Genomic DNA, 19,615 nt, shown 5'->3' on the forward strand with positions numbered 1-19,615 from the left:
TATTAGAATGGTTTATCCAGAGATTATATTAGAATGGTTTATCCAGAGATTATATTAGAATGGTTTATTCAGATATTATATTTGAGTGGTTTATCCAGATATTATATTAGAATGGTTTATCCAGAGATTATATTAGAATGGTTTATCCAGAGATTATATTAGAATGGTTTATCCAGATATTATATTAGAATGGTTTATCCAGATATTATATTAGAATGGTTTATTCAGATATTATATTAGAATGGTTTGTCCAGATATTATATTGGAATGGTTTATCCAGATATTATATTAGAATGGTTTATCCAGATATTATATTAGAATGGTTTATCCAGATATTATATTAGAATGGTTTATCCAGATATTATATTGGAATGGTTTATCCAGATATTATATTAGAATGGTTTATTCAGATGTTATATTAGAGTGGTTTATCCAGAGATTATATTAGAATGGTTTATCCAGAGATTATATTAGAATGGTTTATCCAGAGATTATATTAGAATGGTTTATCCAGATATTATATTAGAATGGTTTTTCAGATATTATATTAGAATGGTTTATCCAGATATTATATTAGAATGGTTTATCCAGATATTATATTAGAATGGTTTATTCAGATATTATATTAGAATGGTTTATCCAGATATTATATTAGAATGGTTTATTCAGATATTATATTAGAATGGTTTTTCAGATATTATATTAGAATGGTTTATCCAGATATTATATTAGAATGGTTTATCCAGATATTGTATTAGAATGGTTTATCCAGATATTATATTAGAATGGTTTATCCAGATATTATATTAGAATGGTTTATCCAGATATTGTATTAGAATGGTTTATCCAGATATTGTATTAGAATGGTTTATCCAGATATTATATTAGAATGGTTTATCCAGATATTGTATTAGAATGGTTTATCCAGATATTATATTAGAATGGTTTATCCAGATATTATATTAGAATGGTTTATCCAGATATTATATTAGAATGGTTTATCCAGATATTATATTAGAATGGTTTATCCAGATATTATATTAGAATGGTTTATCCAGATATTGTATTAGAATGGTTTATCCAGATATTATATTAGAATGGTTTATCCAGATATTATATTAGAATGGTTTATCCAGATATTGTATTAGAATGGTTTATCCAGATATTATATTAGAATGGTTTATCCAGATATTGTATTAGAATGGTTTATCCAGATATTATATTAGAATGGTTTATCCAGATATTATATTAGAATGGTTTATCCAGATATTGTATTAGAATGGTTTATCCAGATATTATATTAGAATGGTTTATTCAGATATTATATTAGAATGGTTTATCCAGATATTGTATTAGAATGGTTTATTCAGGTATTATATTAGAATGGTTTATCCAGATATTATATTGGAATGGTTTATCCAGATATTATATTGGAATGGTTTTTCCAGATATTATATTGGAATGGTTTATTCAGATATTATATTAGAATGGTTTATCCAGATATTGTATTAGAATGGTTTATTCAGATATTATATTAGAATGGTTTATTCAGATATTATATTAGAATGGTTTATCCAGATATTATATTGGAATGGTTTATCCAGATCTTATATTAGAATGGTTTATCCAGATATTGTATTAGAATGGTTTATCCAGATATTATATTAGAATGGTTTATCCAGATATTATATTAGAATGGTTTATCCAGATATTGTATTAGAATGGTTTATCCAGATATTATATTAGAATGGTTTATCCAGATATTGTATTAGAATGGTTTATCCAGATATTATATTAGAATGGTTTATCCAGATATTATATTAGAATGGTTTATCCAGATATTGTATTAGAATGGTTTATCCAGATATTATATTAGAATGGTTTATTCAGATATTATATTAGAATGGTTTATCCAGATATTGTATTAGAATGGTTTATTCAGATATTATATTAGAATGGTTTATTCAGATATTATATTCGAATGGTTTATCCAGATATTAGATTGGAATGGTTTATCCAGATATTATATTGGAATGGTTTATCCAGATATTATATTAGAATGGTTTATTCAGATATTATATTAGAATGGTTTATCCAGATATTGTATTAGAATGGTTTATTCAGATATTATATTAGAATGGTTTATTCAGATATTATATTAGAATGGTTTATCCAGATATTATATTAGAATGGTTTATTCAGATATTATATTAGAATGGTTTTTCAGATATTATATTAGAATGGTTTATCCAGATATTATATTAGAATGGTTTATCCAGATATTGTATTAGAATGGTTTATCCAGATATTATATTAGAATGGTTTATCCAGATATTATATTAGAATGGTTTATCCAGATATTGTATTAGAATGGTTTATCCAGATATTGTATTAGAATGGTTTATCCAGATATTATATTAGAATGGTTTATCCAGATATTGTATTAGAATGGTTTATCCAGATATTATATTAGAATGGTTTATCCAGAGATTATATTAGAATGGTTTATCCAGAGATTATATTAGAATGGTTTATTCAGATATTGTATTAGAATGGTTTATTCAGATATTATATTAGAGTGGTTTATCCAGATATTATATTAGAATGGTTTATCCAGAGATTATATTAGAATGGTTTATCCAGAGATTATATTAGAATGGTTTATCCAGATATTATATTAGAATGGTTTATCCAGATATTATATTAGAATGGTTTATTCAGATATTATATTAGAATGGTTTATCCAGATATTATATTGGAATGGTTTATCCAGATATTATATTAGAATGGTTTATCCAGATATTATATTAGAATGGTTTATCCAGATATTATATTGGAATGGTTTATCCAGATATTATATTAGAATGGTTTATCCAGATATATTAGAATGGTTTATTCAGATATTATATTAGAATGGTTTATCCAGATATATTAGAATGGTTTATTCAGATATTATATTAGAATGGTTTATTCAGATATATTAGAATGGTTTATTCAGATATTATATTAGAATGGTTTATTCAGATATTATATTAGAATGGTTTATTCAGATATTATATTGGAATGGTTTATTCAGAGATTATATTAGAATGGTTTATTCAGATATTATATTGGAATGGTTTATTCAGATATTATATTGGAATGGTTTATTCAGATATTATATTAGAATGGTTTATCCAGATATATTAGAATGGTTTATTCAGATATTATATTAGAATGGTTTATTCAGGTATTATATTAGAATGGTTTATTCAGATATTATATTAGAATGGTTTATCCAGATATTATATTAGAATGGTTTATTCGGATATTATATTAGAATGGTTTATCCAGATATTATATTAGAATGGTTTATTCAGATATTTTTTTAGAGTGGTTTATTCAGATATTATATTAGAATGGTTTATCCAGATATTATATTAGAATGGTTTATCCAGATATTATATTAGAATGGTTTATCCAGATATTGTATTAGAATGGTTTATCCAGATATTATATTAGAATGGTTTATTCAGATATTATATTAGAATGGTTTATCCAGATATTGTATTAGAATGGTTTATTCAGATATTATATTAGAATGGTTTATTCAGATATTATATTCGAATGGTTTATCCAGATATTATATTGGAATGGTTTATCCAGATATTATATTGGAATGGTTTATCCAGATATTATATTAGAATGGTTTATTCAGATATTATATTAGAATGGTTTATCCAGATATTGTATTAGAATGGTTTATTCAGATATTATATTAGAATGGTTTATTCAGATATTATATTAGAGTGGTTTATCCAGATATTATATTAGAATGGTTTATCCAGAGATTATATTAGAATGGTTTATCCAGAGATTATATTAGAATGGTTTATCCAGGTATTATATTAGAATGGTTTATCCAGATATTATATTAGAATGGTTTATTCAGATATTATATTAGAATGGTTTATCCAGATATTATATTGGAATGGTTTATCCAGATATTATATTAGAATGGTTTATCCAGATATTATATTAGAATGGTTTATCCAGATATTATATTAGAATGGTTTTTCCAGATATTATATTGGAATGGTTTATCCAGATATTATATTAGAATGGTTTATCCAGATATTATATTAGAATGGTTTATCCAGATATTATATTAGAATGGTTTATCCAGATATTATATTAGAATGGTTTATCCAGAGATTATATTAGAATGGTTTATCCAGAGATTATATTAGAATGGTTTATTCAGATATTATATTAGAATGGTTTATCCAGATATATTAGAATGGTTTATTCAGATATTATATTAGAATGGTTTATCCAGATATATTAGAATGGTTTATTCAGATATTATATTAGAATGGTTTATTCAGATATATTAGAATGGTTTATTCAGATATTATATTAGAATGGTTTATTCAGATATTATATTAGAATGGTTTATTCAGATATTATATTGGAATGGTTTATTCAGATATTATATTAGAATGGTTTATCCAGATATTATATTAGAATGGTTTATTCAGAGATTATATTAGAATGGTTTATTCAGATATTATATTGGAATGGTTTATTCAGATATTATATTGGAATGGTTTATTCAGATATTATATTAGAATGGTTTATCCAGATATATTAGAATGGTTTATTCAGATATTATATTAGAATGGTTTATTCAGGTATTATATTAGAATGGTTTATTCAGATATTATATTAGAATGGTTTATCCAGATATTATATTAGAATGGTTTATTCGGATATTATATTAGAATGGTTTATCCAGATATTATATTAGAATGGTTTATTCAGATATTATATTAGAATGGTTTATTCAGGTATTATATTAGAATGGTTTATTCGGATATTATATTAGAATGGTTTATCCAGATATATTAGAATGGTTTATTCAGATATTATATTAGAATGGTTTATTCAGGTATTATATTGGAATGGTTTATTCAGATATTATATTAGAATGGTTTATTCAGATATTATATTGGAATGGTTTATTCAGATATTATATTAGAATGGTTTATCCAGATATATTAGAATGGTTTATTCAGATATTATATTAGAATGGTTTATTCAGGTATTATATTAGAATGGTTTATTCGGATATTATATTAGAATGGTTTATCCAGATATATTAGAATGGTTTATTCAGATATTATATTAGAATGGTTTATTCAGGTATTATATTGGAATGGTTTATTGAGATATTATATTAGAATGGTTTATCCAGATATATTAGAATGGTTTATTCAGATATTATATTAGAATGGTTTATCCAGATATATTAGAATGGTTTATTCAGGTATTATATTAGAATGGTTTATTCGGATATTATATTAGAATGGTTTATCCAGATATATTAGAATGGTTTATTCAGATATTATATTAGAATGGTTTATTCGGATATTATATTAGAATGGTTTATCCAGATATATTAGAATGGTTTATTCAGATATTATATTAGAATGGTTTATTCAGATATTATATTGGAATGGTTTATTCAGATATTGTAGCGGTACTACCGAGTGTCCCTTACTTATTATACGATGTATATATATATTTACCTGTACGGGGCGTTGCCCCTTTAAGAACGCGACCTAACGCAATGACGTCATGTCGCGCATCACGTGACTCACCTAAACGCGAGCCGGCCCAGCTCGGCCTCCAGCTCCTGCGGCAATCGCCGGCTCAGCTCGGCCTCTCGCTCCCGCGACTTCGGCTGCAACGGCCGGCTGCAGTGCCAGGAGAACGCGATGACGTCATTGCGCCATTCACGTGACGGCCCATGCGTGGGAAAACGCGATGACATCATCACGCAATCCACGGGACTGCCGAGTCAGTCCTCGTGGCGTCCCCACTGGGGAAAGACCTGTTCCACGACTCTCCTGCATCGTTCTACGTTGTTTGCTGTATTTCATCTAATTCAACATTAAAATCCTGTTTGTTGTTCTTCCGAGTCAAGCTCCGTTATTTGTTAGGAATACGCCTATTCCTACATTGGTGACCCAACGACGTGAGGACGGGAATTCATCGCAACCTATATTGGTGACCCCATCTCAGTGAACGTTTTTCACGGACGAAGCGCACAGCCTGAAACCCGTCTCTGTGAAGGTTTCACAGAAGAAGAGCCCGACGAACAACACCCGACAAACAACCGACGAACACCAATTCCTACACTGGCGATCCCGTCTTTGCGAACGTATTCGCAAAGGAAGCGCAGCCTGGAAGTGATACCGTTTTTCACAAACGAAACGCAGCTGGACCCCGATTTTTGTGAACGATTTTCACAAAAGAAGCACGCCATGGAAGCGACAGCCATTTCGCTGACGCTACCGCAATTCAGGGAGCAGCAACCGCCCTCGTGCTTTATTCAGGTAGAAGCCCCGTTCGCCAAGAACATCGATGCGGCGCAGACCAACGAGGTCTCCGTATTCAACAGCTCTGCCGCCTTAGGGATCGTCCGCCTCCACGACATCTCCCAATGCAACAGCAAGTATGAATCCCTCCAAGTGCGGGTTCCACAGGTTTTCGGGCCCACAAGATCGGAGCGCGCCCCCGCGGAGATGCCACGAGAACTCGCTCCTCGCGAACCACGAGGACTCGCTCCTCACGAACCAAAAGGACGCACTCCTCACGACCCACGAGGACCCATCCCTCGCAAACCACGAGGACCCATCTCTCGCGAACCACGAGGACCCATCCCTCACAAACCATGAGGACCCATTCCTTGTGAAACACGAACTCATTCCCCGCCGACGACGCACCAGCCCATCAGCCTGCTGGTTGTGTTTTCTACCACGCTTTGCGGCGCGAAAGCAAAGTGTTGCCGCCCTCCCGGCAGTTTTCCCCCTCAATCAACAATAACTAGAAGCGTTGCCGCCCTCCCAGCAGTTTCCCCCCTAAATCAACAACAACTAGAAGCGTTGCCGCCCTCTCTACAGTGTTCCCCTCAACAAACGCAAACATCTGCTGACGCTGCGACAATTGAGGACGGGTCCAACAGGCATCCCGCGGCCGCGATCGGCCACGCGAAACTTGCTGTCATCACAGATCACTGATCAACACAGCAACGGTTCACTCTCTTCTGTGTTACCGTCGTAGCACTACGGCACGCACCGTTCCGTGCATTCCCGACTGCCGAAGAGTTCGCCCGCCTCTCAGCGAGTTCACCGACCTGCCAGGACCCACGTTTATTTCCTCCTGGATCATCCGTTCGGCGTTCCTGCAGATTTCGTCAGACTGGGGACCTTTTCCCAACAATGACAGAGCCATGGTCTGCGTCTGCCCAACCTGCCAGTCACTATGACGCAGCCAGCTGTTTCGCCCCTGCGCCCGATTCGAACCACGGGCTGCAGAGGTCACACGTCTCCACGGTCCTTCGCCTGGCTGAATACGTTTTATTCGCCATGACGCCACGGTCCTTCGCAAGGCTGGATACGTTTTATCCGCCACGACGCACGCAAGGATCCACTCATGACCAGCAACTTTAGACCTCGCCCGCCAAGTCGAGACAGCACGACCGCCGAGACCATCGGACACCCATTGTCGTTACGGCAGACCAAGCACGATCGTCCACCAGACCGCCAGCCACCCAGCAGTCTCCATCTCGAGACTGCAGGAGTCGTTCGGACAGGCTCATCAGACCACCTCACCTTTTGACGTCCGTTAAAGCGAATTCTGGGGGGGCACATGTAGCGGTACCACCGAGTGTCCCTTACTTATTATACATAATTCCCTTTAACTTAACGATGTATATATATATATAGTTTACCTGTACGGGGCGTTGCCCCTTTAAGAACGCGACCTAACGCAATGATGTCACGTCGCGCATCACATGACTCACCCAAACGCGGGCTAACGCGATGACATCACGTATCACGTGACAATCGCCAGCCTAGCTCGGCCTCCCGCTCCTGCGGCAATCGCCGGCTCAGCTCGGCCTCCCGCTCCCGCGACTTCGGCCGCAACGGCCGGCTGCGGTGCCGGGAGAACGCGATGACGTCATCGCGCCATTCACGTGACGGCCCAAACGCGGGAAAACGCGATGACGTCATCACGCAATCCACGGGACTGCCGAGTCAGTCCTCTTGGCGTCCCCACTGGGGAAAGACCTGTTCCATGACTCTCCTGCATCGTTCTACGTTGTTTGCTGTATTTCATCTGATTCAACATTAAAATCCTGTTTGTTGTTCTTCCGAGTCAAGCTCCGTTATTTGTTAGGAATACGCCTATTCCTACAATAGTATATTAGAATGGTTTATCCAGATGGGCTCCTTGCAATTCAGTTTCTGGAAAATCTGTCGAGGGAGGTAAGACTGGAAAGATGCAAATAGTCATTAAAATAGAGCCGATTGGGATCAGAGGAATGGCTGACCAGAGAAGTGATATTTAACGGGGACAGTGTGGCATGTTTGTCATTTTTCACAAGTTGGAGTATGGTCAGATTTATTATGATGCTTTGCTCATTCACTTTAATAACTGTAAAATAAACCAGTTTTCTTGATTAACATTTGGCCCCTTCTCGCTAAAATGTTAAATCTATCCGACCTTTGGAAAATTGGAGAAGGGCACACGGCATCCGCTGTGAGGGTACGATTAGCAGTTCATATAACAAGGACTTTCATTGTTACAGGTTTAATGTTAGCCAAACAGTTAAATAGCCTTATAGCTAAACAAACAGTTTGAAATAACTGTTAGCTGACATGGCAGGGCAGCTGAGGCCTGTCACATGCACATCCCGTGGGAACTCCAGAACAATGTGTATCTTGGAAAACCACATATGACCACCTCCTGAAACGTGCTATCCATGAAACTCTCAGCTTCCCCTATGCACTGTAGTGACGCCAACTGCTCGAGTGGAGACTTTCAGAGCTTGAGAGCCATCTTTCATCACTATAGTGCATACAGGAAGCCGAGAGTTTCCTGGATAGCACGTTTCAGGAGGTGGTCACCCCGCAGCTACAGAGAGTTCAGGAGGAGGAGTGGGTGACCACCAGGCAGACTAGGAGGAACAGGCAGGCAGTGCAGGAATCCCCTGGGAGTGTGGCGCTCACAAACCGGTATTCAGTGCTGCCTATCAGCGAGGATGATGACACCTCGGGGAAGTGCAGTCAGAAGCAAATCCACAACACCACGAGAGACTTGGCTCTACAGGGGGGCACCAGAAAGTGTAGAAATGCAGTTGTTATAGGGGATTCGATCGTCAGGGAATAGACAGGCATTTCTGCAGACGCGAGTCGCAAATAATTTTACCTCTCTGGTGCCAGAGTAAAGAACATCACTTAACAGGTGCAGGACGTTCTGCAATGGGAAGGGGAACAGCCAGAAGTCGTGGTCCATGTTGGAACCAATGACACAGGTAGGAAAAGGGTTGAGGCCCCGACAAGCAGAGTTTCAGGAGCTAGGAAAAAGATTAAAGAACAGGACCCTGAATGTGGTACTCTCTGGATAACTCCCTGTGCCACATGCGAGTGAGTACAGAAACAGGAAGACAATGCCAGTGAATGCCTAGCTGGAGAAGTGGTGCAGGAGGGAAGGCTTCAGATTCCTGGAGCATTGGGACCAATTCTGGGGCAGGAGGGAGCTGTACAAGCTGGATGGGTTGCACTGGAACAGGCTGGGACCAATGTCCTCGCCAGGTTACCTAGTGTTGTTGGAGAGGGTTGAAGCTAATTTGGCCGGGGGTGGGGGTGGGGGGTGGCGGGTGGCCGGGGAAAGGTGCGAAACCAGGATGTAGCAGCAGAGAGGAGATACAAGGTGCATAGAAAAGTAGTAGAATAAAGTATAGGGCAGAAAGAACAGGCATTAGATGGAGGAAGAAAGCGTAGCTGACTAGCATAGTGTTGGAATGCACGTGTGTTAATGCGAGGTGTGTTACAAATAAGGTTGGTGAGCTGCAGGGTCAAGTTGCTACATGGGGTTATGAAATAGTGACCATTATGAAGACCTGGCTTAAGCATGGGCAGAAATGGAAACTAAACATTCCTGGCTACAATGTATTCAGGAGGGATAGGGAAGGAAAAAAGAAGAGGGTGTGTGGCGGTGCTGATCAAGGATAATATTACAGCTTTACAGAGGGACAATATACCAGAGGGTTCAAAGATTGAAGCTATTTGTTTAGAGTTAAGGAGCGGTTACATTACTGGGTATTTACTTTAGTCCCCCAGAAGGAAGTAGCAAAGCAAATCTGCAGGCAAATTTCAGATAAATGTAAAAATAATAGAGCAGCAATAGTACGGTGCTTCAATTACCCTAATATAGAATGGGGTAGAAACAGTATAAAGGGCAAAGATAATGAAAAATTCCTAAAATGTATATGGGCTAATTTTTTTAAGCAGTATGTTTCTAGCCCAAAGAGGAAGGAAGCAGTGCTGTATCTAGTGCTGGGAATGAAGTAGGGAAAGTGGAGCGTGTTACAGTGGAAGAACATCAGGGTAATAGCGATCATAATATAATTAGGTTTAAAGTAGTTATGGAAAGGGACAGAGAAAAATCAATGGTGAAAATACCCAACTGGAAGGGAGCCAATTTCAGTGGCTTGAGAAGGGGTCTAGCACAGGTGGACTGGAAACAAAGATTGGCAAAGAAAACAGCAAATGAGCAATGGCAGGCCTTCAAGGCAGGAATAGTTCTGATACAAACCAAGCATATTCCTGTAAGGAGGAAAGATGGAGCATCTAAAGCTAGAGCTCCCTGGATGACAAAGCAAATAGGTTAAAATAAAACTGAAAATAGAGGTTTATGACAAATGTCAGGTACAGAATTCAGTGGAAAACCAGGCAGAACACAGAGTGCAGGGGAAACTGAAAAAGGATATCAAAAGGGCAAAGTGAGAGTATGAGAAAAGATTAGCAGGTAACATAAAAGGGAACCCAAAAATCTTTTATAAACATATAAAAAGTAAAAGGACAGTTAAAGGAAGGGGAGGGCCGATTCGGGACAAAGAAGTAAATCATCTTGTGAAGGCAGACGGCATGACTGAGGTACTGAATGAGTACTTTGCATCTGTCTTCACAAGAAGATGAAGTTAATGTCACAGTAAAGGGGGGGCGTAAAGATATTGGACTTGATAAAAATAGATAGAAAGGAGATGCTAAATAGGTTGGTATCACTCAAAGTTAACAAGTCACCCGGTCCAGATGAGCTGCAGCCTAGGTTGCAGAGAGAAGCAAGCATGGAGATAGCAGAAGCTCAGAATACAATCTTTCAATCCTCCTTGGATATGGGAATGGTGCCAGAGGACTGGAGGATTGCAAATGTTAGACCCAAGTTCAAAAAAGGGGAGAGAAATAAACCTGGCAACTACACTTCAGTCAGCCTAACGTCAGTGGTGGGAAAACTACTAGAGAGCAAGGACAAAATTAATTCTCACTTGGAAAAGCATGGGTTAATAAAGCACAGCCAGCACGAAATTGTAAAAGGCAAATCGTGTCTGACTAACCTGATTGAGTTCTTTGATGAAGTAACAGAAAGGGTTGATGAAGGTAGTGCGGTAGCTGTTATATATATGGACTTTCAAAAGGCATTTGATAAAGTATCACATAGCAGACTTATTCGGAAAATAGAAGCACATGGGATTAAAGGGACGGTGGTAACTTGGGTACGTAATTGTTTAAGGGATGGGAGGCAGAGAGCATTGGTGAACGGATATTTTTCTGACTGGAGAGAAGTATGCAGTGGGGTCTCCCAAGGGTCCATATTAGGACCATTGCTTTTTTTTGTTATATATAAAATGACCTGGACTTGGGTATAGGGAGTAGAATTTCAAAGTTCGCAGATGATACAAAACTTGGTATGTAAGAACATAAGAAATAGGAGCAGGAGTAGGCCATTCAAGCCTGCTCCGCCATTCAATGAGATCATGGCTGATCTTCTGCCTCAACTCCATTCAACGGCCCTACCGCCATATCCCTTGATGCCCTTACTAGTCAGAAATCTATCGACTTCTGTTTTGAATATACCCAATGACTGAGCCTCCACAGCCCTCTGGGGTAGAGAATTCCAAAGATTCACCACCCTCTGTGTGAAGAAATTTCTTCTCATCTCAGTCCTGAATGGCCTACCCTTTATCCTGAGGCTGTGGCCCCTGGTTTAGACACCCCAGCCAAGGGAAATATTCTCCCAGCATCCACCCTATCAAGCCCTGTAATAATTTTGTATGCTTCAATGAGATCCCCTCTCATTCTTCTGAATTCAAGAGAATACAGGCCTCATTTATTCAATCTCTTCTCATACGACAGTCCCGCCATCCCAGGAATCAATCTCGTGAACCTTCATTGCACGCCCTCTATGGCAAGTATATCCTTCCTTAGGTAAGGAGACCAAAATTGTACACAGTACTCCAAATGTGGTCTCACGAAGGCCCTATATAATTGGAGTAAGACTTCTTTACTCCTGTACTCAAATCCTCTTGTAATGAAGGCCAGCGAAATTGCACACGGACCTTTTCGGCACGAAAACAGCAAGGACTCCCAGGGTATAAAGATTAAGCCCAGGAAGTCCTCTGGGGCTTTTTGTCTCTTTTACTCTTTGGACTGCAGGTGAGCAAGGCTTCTCACCTACTAGCAAGACAATCTAGTGAGAAGTAAAGGGGTGGTAATTTAAGGGAAATGTTGCTAAGATTGTAAGATTAACATTGTAGCCATTTATCCCTCATCTTTGCCGTCTGCCTTCCCCTGTTAAGCAATTTTACCGTGATTACTTTGATCATGTGGTGTAGTTTCTTTAGTTTTAATAAAATTTGACTTTCTTGCATCCAGACCATTTGTCCGTTTTTAATATATCATTTAATTATAAGTTCCTCCAGTCAGAACTGGAGGGGGGGGGGGTGTTTAGTGATTCGAAACCGCTGTTTGGAATTGGTCACAGTGCAGTGGCAAAGGCTGCCTGACCAGGTAAATTACTGTAAACCAGGTAAAGGATGCCCCCCTACAAATTGGCGACCGCGGCAGGACTGGAGGCAGTTTTTGATATGATAAGTGGTCTGGATCTGGAGAAAGCATCAGCTCTTGCTTTTCTTGCTTTCAGTCTGTGGGTAGCCCTGCAGAAGTTAGTGGCAGCGTGTAAGCTGACCTATTATAGTATAGGTGGCTGGGTTAAGAAGGGTGAGATGAGGGTGCGGGAGGAGGTTACAGAGGCCAAGAATCAGGAGTCAGAGTTTGAAAAATGCCAGGCGGAGGTAGAACGCCTCATAAGAGAGGTGAATGAGGCCAGAGATAGTGGGATGAGGGTGTGGGAAGAAAATGCACGTCTCACACTAGAGGTCACGAAATGCCAGGCAGAGATAGAGCGCCTTGTGCAGGATGTCAGAGGCTAGGGACAGTGAGATGAAGCTACAGGAGGAAAACGCACACCTCACCCAAGAAGCTAGCGAGGGCAAAAGCCACGCGAGGCACAAGATAGAGTTCCTAAAGTGCCAAATTACAGAAGCAAAGAGTAACGAGATGAGACTGCGGGAAGAGAATGCCCGCCTCACCTCAGAAGTAACAGAGCAGGAGGAAAAGGTTAGGGAGGTAAAGGCAGCTTATAAGCTGGCCTGCGACCAAAGGTATGGTGGAGCAGATCATACCCCATGTAACAGAAAGATAGAGAGTTTGGGTATGGAGTTACTAAGGACTAAAGGGATGGTATGTCTCATAAGTCGGAAGCAAAGTCCGTCGGACAGTACCAGCAGCCCAAATCAAACCGCCCCACATGCAGCACCCAGAACAGAGCTGGCTAGGGAATTAGAGATCCCAAGACCGCAGCCCACAGCTCCGAGTTTTGAGGAGCTCTGGCAGCAAGAAGGGGTGGACAATGGGGTGGTAGGAGAATGCCAGCAGGTCCCGCTAGGCAGGCGGGGACCAGGACCAGTGTACCCCCTCCGACAACGGAGGTACGGTCCACCCTTGAACGATAAATACCATGGGGCTGTTCAGCATACCTATTTGGTACCCTATGATACCCAACAGCTCAGAGGCCTGGTGAAACATATTCCCCTGCTCTCCGAAAAGGGAGACCCCTCAATGCACTTCCAAGAGATAAAACAGGCAGCCTGTGTTAACGGCTGTGATGACGAAGAGAAAGCCAAAATGTTGCTTTTCTCTGTAGATAGTAAGCTCTATCAGACCCTTTCAGATGAGGCTAAGAGAGGGCAGAAGGGTTTTGAGGACCTAAAGGAGGAAATACTGGAAGCCATGGGTGCGAACGACGGCAGTCCGTTCGATCGCATAGGGAAAACACTGCAGAAGGAAGGGGAGACCCCACAGGCATTTGCAGACAGGCTGTGGCCAGTCTACAACAGCGCGTGTACAGGGGGACAAGATAGGGCACACCTGAACCAGCGGCAGCGGACCCAATGGCTTCGTTGCCTGGTGTCCAATTGCCTGCCCCAGATAAAAGCAATGGCTGATACTTGGTTTGACCACCGAGACCCCCTAGCACCCGAAGAGACTGTAATCCGGCAGCTCACGGTAGCATATAGGAACGGTAGGAATAGTGGGACCCCCCAGCAAAAGGGTACGGTCCACGAGGTTAAACCTGGGGCTCAATACAAGAAAGAGTGGCGCCAGGAGGGGAGCCGTCCCTCCCAGAGCAAGGTCACTTGTTACAGGTGCGGGGAGGATGGCCACTGGCGCAGGGATTGTGAAAAGCCTGGGAGAGACGATAAAGCCAGGACCCCCGCAGCCCCAACTCAGAAGGCAGAGACAGAAACTCCTCCCGATACAGTCAAGTCCATCATGGAGTCGATAAAATCTTTCCTCAGGGCCAATCAGGGAAAGGTAGCAGCCATCAGTGGTGCTGCAGCCCCCTCGCCCACCTCTGCCTCCCCACAATGACTGGAGCCCGCGCAGCCTGTCCGTCTGTGTAATCTCCGGTACGATGAATGGAAGAGACTGCTCGTACAGATGGAGGTAGAGAAGGTTACAGGGACTTATCTATTGGATACGGGGGCATCATGCACCGTGATCCATATGGATAATCCCACCACCTCACCTCTGTCTAACAGGGTTCCATACATACTATCGGGATTCACCGGTCAGCAGCAGGCGGGGGTATACTCCAGACCCCTCTCAGTCCGTCTATGCATGCTCCAAACTAAGTGGACGTGCATCCTGGCAAAGTGGAATAAGGAGGAAGGAAAGGGGATCCTAGGGGCCGACTTCATGGTGAGCCATGGGATCCTCGTGGATCTCTGCAACCATTGCCTTTGGGGGGCTAGCACAGACAGGGAAGGTGTAGTGGTCATCCCGGGCAAGGAGGGTAAGGGGACCTTGTGTACTGTGAAGCCCAAAGAAGGTTATGACCTCGGGCTCATGGTAAATGGTGTCCCGGAAGCACTGCAGGCAGTGGTGCAGGCAAACCTCACAGCGTTTGCTACCCATAAACACAACTGCGGGAGGATCACAGGGTTTGAGGTTAAAATAGACGGGGATCCCATGGCCCGACCACAGAAGCAGTACAATTTCCCCAAGGAAGCAGAACCCAACATGGAGGCAGCCATCACCTCCTTAGTTAAACAGGGAGTGTTGAGGCCCATAGCCACTCATGTTAATTCTCCACTTTGGCCGGTTAGGAAACCAGACAATTCATGGAGAGCCACGGTGGACTATCGGGTGCTTAACAGCAATATCCCCGCGTGTGCCCCCACAGTAGAAGCAGTGGCTAATCTTATTAGCAGTATTCCAGCATCTGCGAACACATTCACGGTGCTGGACATTTCGAATGATTTCTGGTCCATCCCTTTAAAACGGGAGGACCAATATAAGTTTGCCTTCACCTTTAAGGGACAGCAGTATAATCTGCGACAGTGACACCAGAGATTAGCCTGGCCGTCCGGAGACGGGCGGCATTTGTATTATAGCTTTGTGTTAAGTTACCAATGTTTATAGCTTGCTTTTAAGGTGTTTAAATTTTAAGTTTAGAATGTAACTAGTAGTTTTGAGTTTAAGTTTAAAGTTTAAGTTTATAAGTGTGCCAAATGCTTGTATTTTGGTCCGAGGTCGAGGGACCCGACCATGTCTCCACCTAAGGCAGCAGGTCAGTGAGAGACCTGGCTGCATGTCCTTTTAAGTTCTTTTGCAGGAGAGTGGACAAAGGAGCAGCCCTGTTCGCCCAGCCCGAGCTGGGCAGCGAATGAAGATATGGTTATACAGAATGTTGGGGATCACCTCGCCACTGGACAAATCCAGGAGGAGACCCCGCAGCGACCTTCGGGAGAAACTGGACAGGGTCCGGAGGAACCTGCCTACTCATCCTACGTGGAAGAGATGGCCCCAGCTGGGTGGGGCACGGCCCCAACCCAGCACTATCCTGACCGAATTTCACTTGCAGGAGACCTCGCTATTGAGGAGTCATGGTGGGGAAGCGCGGGCGCCTTGTCAGATAGAGACGCGTTCCCCGGGAGTGGGTGGTGATGGCCCGGGAAAGATTGTAAAGGGGAGGGGGAGACCCAAGAGTCGCGTGGGTGTGTTCGGGGAAGGGAGGAACTCACCCAGGGCCCACGGGCAAAGTTAGAGTGTAAATGTGGCTGGGAAGGATGAGTGGGTGGCCGGATCTGGGATCCAAGTTTGAGTGTGGGGCCAGTGAGAGCCGCCACACAGGCACCCATCATTTTCTGCAGCCAGTCGAGGGAAGACGGAAGGGGGAGGGACTGGGAGTCGCGATCCCATACTCCCCGGTCTCGGTCTGTGAAACATGAGGGGTACCCCGCCTCCACAAAGGGACAAGAACATAAGAAATAGGAGCAGGAGTAGGCCAATCGGCCCCTCGAGCCCGCTCCACCACTCAATAAGACCATGGCTGATCTGATCCTAACCTCAAATCTACTATCACTCTACATCCCTCCCGAACCCATGTGATCTCCTGGGAGAGGCGAAAAACCAGATAAAAAACCCAATGGCCAATTTGGGAGAAAAAATCTGGGAAATTCCTCTCCGACCCATCTAGGCGATCGAAACTCGTCCAGGAGATCACAAAGGGACAAGGGAACGGCTCAGGGCTGGCGGATCAGACTGTTCTGTAAAATCCATTCTGTATGTTTTAAAAGTTTAAGACCATTAAAGGGGGGGGGTGGAAGGAACATTTACTGCCTGGGTGGGAGGAGCAGTACCCACTCGAATTTCGCAACCCATCATTGGCACATGATGGTCGGGGTTTATTTTAGCATTTTGTTTCAAATGTTTATTAATGAAGATTTTTGTATTTTGTTTTACAGTTCCAAGCGGTGCAGAGGCATAGGACCCTCTCCGTGCTTGGGATCATTTTGATCACATTGTATAACCAAAATTGCAACATTTTGTAATATGTTATAATGTAACAAGTGGTGCAGGGGTATGAGACCCCTATTGTAACATTTTGTAATTGATGTATCTGTAGATGCCTACCGTACCACGGTTTTTCTCGGATTTGAGGGGAATAGACTGGTCGGGGAATCAGTGATAGGTAGCTATAGGTAAACACAGGGGATGATTGTTTGTGGGGTGTCAGAAAATTTTGCTCGCTTCTTCAAGAGGATACTACAAGCAAGTTGGAAGTATCCAAGGGAGGAATGTAGGGGTCGCAAAATCCCCTCAGCCCCAAAGATCGGGAAATATTCATCCACATCATGGACGGAGACTTGTGTGATTTAAATTGTCTCTGGGTTGGACAATTTTTTTGAAAACATACCCAGAACCGCGAAAGGCTGCGTTTAAAAGCTCGTAAGCTAGGCAGCACTTGGACACTGGAATCAAAGAACTTTGTGAAAATCGCACACTTTAAGATTGTACATTTTATTAAAAGATGTACTCTTGAGTTTTGGACTGTTTAAATTGCCCAGGGCATAAAAATGGCTGAACAGACCTCATGGAAACAGAATTTTAAAAGGCAGCAGAAAAGGACAGACAGGCTGTTAGCATATGAAAAGGTCAGCGCTGCCCTGTAGTAAGTTTGAATGGAGCCCGAGCTGTCAGTCACCCTGTGGTATTGGGCGGGTCCGGTAACCTACAAGCTGCTTGTTTACACTGGGGAGTAGCCCGCTTGAATCAGCCAATCATCGGACAGCAAGCACAATGGGTTGTTTACATACATCCATTCACTGAAATTGACTCTACTACGTGATGTCTCCATGTATAAATGGAGGAAGTTAAAAGCCCTTCTCCTGTGTATTCGGACTTTTTGGCGCGAAATTGCGCACGGACCTTTTCGGCGCGAAAACAGCAGGGACTCCCACGGTATAAAGACTAAGCCCAGGAAGTCCTCTGGGGCTTTTTGTCTCTTTTACTCTTTGGACTGCAGGTGAGCAAGGCTTCTGACCCACTAGCAAGACAATCTAGTGAGAAGTAAAGGGGTGGTAATTTAAGGGAAATGTTGCTAAGATTGTAAGATTAACATTGTAGCCATTTATCCCTCATTTTTGCCATCTGCCTTCCCCTGTTAAGCAATTTTACCGTGATTACTTTGATCGTGTGGTGTAGTTTCTTTAGTTTTAATGAAATTTAACTTTCTTGCATCCAGACCATTTGTCCGTTTTTAATATATCATTAATTATAAGTTCCTCCAGTCAGAACTGGAGGGGGGTTTTAGTGATTCGAAACCGCTGATTGGAATTGGTCACAGTGCAGTGGCAAAGGCTGCCTGACCAGGTAAATTACCGTAAACCAGGTAAAGGATGCCCCCCTACAGGTGGGCAATAAATGCTGGCCTTGCCAGCGACACCCACATCCCATGAACTAATTTTTTTAAAAGGTCAGGCTTAATGGACAACCTGGGCTTTTCTTGTCCTTCATTTCAGTCTGTTTGTAACCCCCTTCATAACCTCCTGTTGCTGAATACCCAACAAGGGTAAAATTAGAATCAACAACTCAATGGAAAACTAGCTTCCCTTTGAACCCACACGCTCACTGTTGAATCTTACCTCTGGATTGTGGGAGGCTGTGACCATTACACCGATAGTAGATTTGGTTTTCTTGGACCTCAGCACTGCCAGCAAGCCCATGCGATACATCACATGATCCAGCTTTTCGGCCTTTGCACGGAATCCTGCTGTTCCATATTGAAGAACTAGTCCTACAGGTTTAGGGTGCTGTCCAGCCAGCTTTACTTCTTCAAAACAAGCCATATCTGTGTTAGAGAAAGAATTTTTAGGAATAGGAAAAGACTGTGAGGCTGCATCAATCTGACGGTCTCTTGAACCCATTTAACTTCAAGGGTCTTATGGTAACTTATTCCACAACTTTAGTGTCCTTTGGGTGAACTGTATGACTAGATCAAGTCTCTTCATACTCTTGAAAACTTTCATTGCATAGAATTACACAGAAAATCCAACAGAAAAAAGGCCATTGAGCCCAGCCAGTCCACGTTGGTGTTTATTTTCCATATAAGGAGTCGTCGGAATCCCAGATGCCTGCTTTGTTCCCATATCCCTCTTTTCCACTTGCCTTAAACAACCTATCTAACCTATTTTAAATAGTCGCAGTCTCTGCTAATGTAACACCCTTATTTAAAAAGGGCAGTAGACAGAAGGCTGGAAACTATAGACCGGTTAGCCTAACATCTGTGGTAGGTAAAATTTTGGAGTCCATTATTAAGGAGACAGTAACAGGACATTTGGATAATCATAATTTAATAGGACAAAGTCAGCATGGTTTTA

At 41.5% G+C, this 19,615-nt stretch overlaps 1 protein-coding gene across 4 annotated transcripts in view; it reads right to left on the reverse strand.

The window, feature by feature from the left end:
- The window catches only part of pgm3 (phosphoglucomutase 3), a 206,427-nt gene extending 187,316 nt beyond the window's left edge, over positions 1–19,111 (reverse strand). For all 4 annotated transcript variants that reach the window (XM_085982099.1, XM_085982101.1, XM_085982100.1 and 1 more), the window contains exon 1: positions 18,881–19,111. In XM_085982099.1, coding sequence (XP_085838225.1) covers positions 18,881–19,084 — 204 coding nt within the window. In that variant the 5' untranslated portion in view covers positions 19,085–19,111. The remainder of the gene's footprint in view (positions 1–18,880) is intronic.
- Between the last annotated feature and the right edge of the window lie 504 nt (positions 19,112–19,615).

This window comes from Somniosus microcephalus, chromosome 3 (genome assembly GCF_052327205.1).
Source record: "Somniosus microcephalus isolate GS21.2 chromosome 3, FLI_Smic_1.0, whole genome shotgun sequence".
NCBI lineage: Eukaryota > Metazoa > Chordata > Chondrichthyes > Squaliformes > Somniosidae > Somniosus > Somniosus microcephalus.